General features: G+C 47.4%; 1 protein-coding gene across 1 annotated transcript; it reads right to left on the bottom strand.

Annotated features, from left to right (window-relative positions):
* Positions 1-289: 289 nt before the first annotated feature.
* LOC110329855 (carbonyl reductase [NADPH] 1) lies at positions 290-2,801 on the bottom strand. The gene is made up of 3 exons (XM_021209754.2): positions 2,391-2,801; positions 1,761-1,868; positions 290-833 (listed from the first exon to the last, which is right to left on the bottom strand). The coding sequence occupies exons 1-3, from the start codon at positions 2,677-2,679 to the stop codon at positions 397-399; spliced, it is 834 nt and encodes a 277-aa protein (XP_021065413.1). The 5' UTR covers positions 2,680-2,801; the 3' UTR covers positions 290-396.
* Positions 2,802-5,894: the final 3,093 nt, after the last annotated feature.

Here is a 5,894-nt window from a genome sequence, read left to right as displayed (position 1 = left end):
TTAATAAACACCTGGGATNAAGGCAGTTTTGCCTGAAAGGCATCTGTAGAAACGAAGATTGAACACATGGCTCAGCAGGGAAGATCCCTTGCTGCTCTTGTAGAGACCAGAGCTCCTTTTCCAGCACACATGAGAAGGCGTACAAACATCTTTATGCCCAGGTCCTGATACCCTGTGCCCCTCCTGGCACCCAACAGCAACCTATAATTGTAGCACCCTTCCAGATATACACCATAGGCACTCATATGGACAAAATAAAGGACAACTTAAAAACATTTGTAAAACTCTGTGCATTTAAAGAATGTTATGTTTATTTTTCAGAAGTGTTACTAGATTATAAATGTCCTTGGCCTTCAGCAAGTCAGGATACAATGGGGTGGGAGGGGAGAACTGGGTTCACCACTGTTTCACTGTTTTATCTTGAACAAACTGCCCATGAGGCCCCTCTGCATCTGGAGGCAAAAGGGCNAAGTACACAGGGGTCTCTGCTCCTTCTTCTGGGCTTTTGGTGGCTTTTGGTCCTGCCATGTCGGTTCTGACCCACCCAGGGCAGCAGGCATTCAGGAGGATCTTGTCCCCTCTCCTCTGCTCGTTGAGTTTCCTGGCGAGGATTCTGGACAGGACTGTCACCCCTATCTTGCTGACCCCATATGCACTATTAGGCCAGCCTTCTTTNNCATGGACTCCTTTCTTTGTATCCTCCACAAACTTGTTCATGAGCCCCACCAGCTCTTCCTCTGTGATGGTCTCGCTTCGAAACTTCTGCTGCAGCTCCGGGCTGCANTTTTTCAGGGCCCTGAGACTCATCATGCTGGACACATTCACCACTCTGCCTAAAGACACATCACCATGTAGAGATGCACAGACAAGAGCAGCACTTTACATTTGGTGAGACATTAGGTCAGAAAGATTTCATTTGAGACAGGGACACACAGAACAGCATTTAAGTAGCATGGAAACTGCCTTTTTGCCCTTCAGGTTTGTGTGAGCAGAGAAGCCAGATGACCATGAGGTTTGGTCCAGAGGGGAAGACAGGAGAGTGGACAGGAGTTCTGAGAGAGCCATACTTGGTCAACTCTATACCAGAGACTCACATTTCCAAAGCGACTCCGTTGTCATTACTGGCNTGTATTTANTGAGTGGTCATTCTCCTGCTATCCAAAGACTTGGGGGTATGAGAGCAGTTCATGANAAATGTAATATGATAGTTTGCTTTGCAGAAAGGTTTCTCATGTTGATGGAGTGCTAACATGAGCCTGGAAGAAGGAAGGGTCAGATCACAGTGTCCTGTGAGCCCTGCTAAAGCTTGATCTCCTTCCTGAAGGATTTTTGGGAGGGGAGGAGTGCTGTAGAGAGGCATAGAAGCCCTGGAAAGGAGCCTGCTCCAGAAAGGAGGCCTCCTCAGAGGGTTTGCAGGGTGCATCTTGACATGTGAGAGCTGCTGTGGAGCTGAGCTGAGGGAGGTACTTGGGTACAGTCTTAGCACTTGTGGGGACAGATTATTGTGACCAATGGGATGTCAGTATGTGTGCAAAATGTTTCAGACATTAATGGAATCCTAAAGCCCCTAATGGGTGAGGATGTGGAAGAGGTGGATCCTGGAAACTTATTTAGAGATTAAAGAAGAGTTGAATATGCAAAGAGAGAGTCAATGGCCACAAAAGAGTTGAGATCAAAGAGCAGAGCCAGGCCTCCAAGTGGCAGAGAGGCAGTGCAGAGAGGGAGAGGAACCCAGCCTGGAAGTCACCTGCCAGACTCACCTTGGGGTTTGATTAGAGGGAGCAGCTCCTTGCAGACATCTTGGGTACCAAAAAAGTTGGTTTTCATTGTCACCTCTGCTTGAATATGGAAGGGGGTGGGTTCAGCAGCTTTCAGGAGGAAAGAGAACCAAGTTAGCTGAGTGGAAATGTAAAGACCTCACCCAGAGCGTTAGAGATCCACTTCCAAGTACAGTCTGCGTTTAGTTATAGCTCTGCCTCACTGTCAATCTGACAATTCTCTATTGTGCTTGAAAGACACCACCACTGGTGGAGGCTAGGTGAAATTGCATATATCAGGATCTTAATGAAACACCGTTTCCCTCTGGCTCTTTCTCTCTCCTCAATCTCTTGTTTATTTCATTATCAGATATAGTTCCACTTAAGTATCGCCACGTCCAATTCAATTACTCAACAACTGGGTGAGGGAAACCTAGAAATGATGGCGACCATTGAGGCTGTGCTTTCCTGCAGCCCTGCAGCCCCTACCCTGTCCTGTTTCTCCAAGGAAATATGTTTCAGAGTCCTACAGCATAGTGCTCCTGGTCCTAGTAATGCTCCCAGAGAGGCACAGCCCACTCTGCCACCAGGCTCTGGGGAAGCCACCTTCCCTCTCCACACCCAGTGGCTTACCCTTGAAGGCGATGCCTGCGTTGTTGACCAGCACGTCCAGGCCTCCGTACTCCTTGAGCAGAAAGTCGCGCAGCGCGCGGATGCTCTGCGGGTTGTCGATGTCCAGCTGGTGGAAGCGTGGGCTCAGGCCCTCAGCCTGCAGCTTCTGCACTGCCGTGTGGCCCCGCGCCTCGTCCCGCGCCGCGAGCACCACGTCCCCGGAGAATTTCCGACACAGGTCACGAGTGATCTCGAATCCGATTCCTTTGTTAGCACCGGTCACCAGCGCCACGGGTCTGCCGTAAGACATGGCTGTGTGAGTAGGGAAGTCGTCGGAGACCAAGGAACCTGGCACAAACTCTGCCTTTCGGAGGCTGCAGGAGAGAGGTTCAAGAAAGGTTCACTAGGGGACTGAAATTGGCTTTGATAACATCGGACCTAGCACGCATGCGCAGTTTCAGCCCCTCCCCCGCGGGGGCGTGGCTAGTGGGGGTGAGCGTGGTTCTTGTTCTTTAGTGCTTTTGTTAAAGTGGCCTCTTGTCAAATTACTGTGTATTTAGGAAGTTGCTCATCTTACCTGAACTCCGGTTGTTTTTATAAAAGTTTACCATGTAAAGAAAGGTGTCAGGTTGTCTGTTATCTCAGGTTATGCAGCATGCTGTTGTGGGTTACACACCAGCGAGGCGGGGGTGGGGTGGGGTGGGGGGAAGGCCAGGTCAAATGACTGACATCTCAGGCCTTTTCCTGAAGGTGTTTTGAAGCCAGCAGCCAGGCAAGACTGCAGGAGAAGGCTGGAGAAAGAGGGTACGCAGCTGTGCACCTGGAAATCATGCATTCAGCTTGCCACGGGACTAGGTCTTCCTCATTGTACGAATTTTTCACTGTTTTCCCCAACTTGTAAATTGGACCTCTGTACGTTTTCTTTCTGTTGTTTAAAAAAAAAACCAAAAAACCCAAAACCATAAAGCTGCCACTTAAGTCGTAGGAACTTGAATTGTAGGATAAACTGGGAGAGAATGATGAGGAATCGCAATTTGTGTTGAATTCACCTCTTAGGACAACAAAGCAAAGCTATTGGGTAATCCTTGGGCAGGAAAATTCCTTACTAGCCTGTGGTATCCCTTTAGATACTTCTAATTGCTTTGTCTTACCTGGATGTTAGTATCGAAGTGTACAGATGTGTGGGTTTTCAGGGGATGCTGATCTTCTGTGCTCAAAAGGGCACGATGCACCCTTTCGTCCCTTCTTAAGATGACATGACGCCATATGCTCGCAAAATTAAATTTGGTTCAGTCGTGGGAAACAGATTTCTCACTGGTTCCTAATACTCTTGCTATAGGGTTCTCCAGATCAAGTTTCATTTCCTCTCCATTCAGTAGGTTGCTATTAGAAACGAGTGGCAGTTTAAAGTAAGACATTTTAGTTATACTGACCCCACAGGAAGACCTCTCTTTGTGTGCACGAAGGTCATTGTATTAGGAATACAGTAAAATAAAGGAGACAGGTATAAGATTTCCATTTCAAAAGATTCTACTGCCTCATATACATTGCTTGTAAATTGCCATTCAAAGTAAGCTCCTAGTCAGTTGCTTAAGAAGCCTTAATAATCAGAAAAAATGCTGCCCAGGGTGGGATGGCTCAGCAAGTGAGGGCAAGGACCTTGATCAGTCAGCAGCCTGAGTTCAATCCTTGGGACCCATGTACTCACGGGAAGCAAAAACTGTGTATGTGTGTTCTGACTGAACACATGTCTGTGTACCATGTGCATGCCCAGAGGCCAGAAGAGGTCACAGGGAATCAGATCCCACAGACTGGAGTCACACGAGGTTGTGAGCGGCCGAAACTATAGTAAAACACCACATATCAACAGCAAGACAAGCTTCTTTCAATTCTATTCAGACTCCTCTTCTGTGATCTTAGGTAAATTTATTCATTCTGTATGGTTTAATGGGCATTTTAGGTTTTGTTTCCATCACAGTCAAGGCACAGAGTACCTCGTCAGCACAGGGATCCTTCTTGTTGGTCTTGCTTGAGCAAACACCCCTCTGTTGTCCTCGGTGCTCAGCAGTGTCCCATAAGTGTGGTCACACCATTCATGGTCTTGGCACCTGCTCTGTCATCCAGGATAACTTAGCAGTTTGTGGCTTGCTCCTTTATACCAGTGACTATTTTGGTCTGCAATCTCTATACCCCCAGGGACTTTCTTCTGTTGCTGGAGGGAGACAGATGTTCATTGAATTATTTCAGTACAAGAGCCACTCAGGGGTAGTTGGTGGTGTATAAGGGACATTGAGGGCAGTGCAGGTCCTGCTGTCTTAATTAACAAAGCTGGAGAAAAGCATAATGAGTAACAATTAGGACCGCTGGGGGTGGGGAGGTTTTGGGAGACAAGCTAGGGTCCTGATCACTCTTGGTTTATTATTTGCACCTTGCATTAGAAACTGCCGCAGTCTGTTAAAGATGATTCAAGTCAGATGAAAGCCATTCAAGATGAACTTGGCTCTTTGCCACCATGGTGGGGACTGACCTCCTCACTGCATCCCACGGAGGGATCTACACTCTCCTCAAGGGACAATGCTGTCTTTACTCAGGGACCAGATACTGAAAATCCATGCCCTTCTTCCATCCACCTGCCTCTGCCTGCAGAGTGCTGGAGTTAAAGGCGTGTGCCATCATACCGAGCCCTTTTTTGTTTGTTTGTTTGTTTGTTTGTTTGTTTTTGGTTTTTTGAGACAGGGTTTCTCTGTATAGCCCTGGCTGTCCTGGAACTAACTTTGTAGAGCAGGCTGGCCTCGAACTCAGAAATCCGACTGCCTCTGCTTCCCAAGTGCTGGGATTAAAGGCGTGCGCCACCACGCCCGTTTTTTTTTTTTTTAAACAGAAATTTCTCTTGGATCATTTCACTGACATTACTCAGTTCTTCATCCAAAATAAAGTCAAAACAGTACTTCTTTTAGAGTCATGCCTGATCAAACCCCTAGAAAATGATGGCCCCTGCCAGCAGGAACTAGGTAGACAGAAGTCGCCCCTATCCTTTGCTTATAAAGGATCTCGAACAAACACCGCCGCCCTCCCAACCCCCGCACGCAAAAAAAAAAAAAAAAAAAAAAATCAAGGCCCTGAAATTGAATTCAAACTTAGCGATTCATAGATTGCAGAAATAAAAAGTAGCTGGCATTGTTGGCATCAGGACCTCCCAAAGCTATGACATCACATAGGCGACAGCGCGACCTACAGTATATTCCCAGCATCCACTTGGCTCACTTCCCACCTTTATCTGCATTAAGTCGTCATTTCCCGTATAAATAAAGAGAACGCCCTTCTGTCACTCTCTTCCCCCTTCTCTTTCTGTCGATGTAGAGCCCTAATTTTAAGACTTCCCCAAAACCTGTTCCCTAGATCATTAGGAATGTGGCTAGTAAAGAGCCTTTGTTCTCTTAGGGCAGCTGAAGGTCTTCTGTTCCTCCACCTGACAGCTAGCTAGGCAATTATCACAGTTGCCCCAGCCAGGCACCCATCTTCCTA

Source organism: Mus pahari, chromosome 12, assembly GCF_900095145.1.
Source record: "Mus pahari chromosome 12, PAHARI_EIJ_v1.1, whole genome shotgun sequence".
Taxonomy (NCBI): domain Eukaryota; kingdom Metazoa; phylum Chordata; class Mammalia; order Rodentia; family Muridae; genus Mus; species Mus pahari.
Note: the sequence above shows the minus strand (reverse complement) of the source record. Positions and strands in the feature narration are given on the sequence as shown.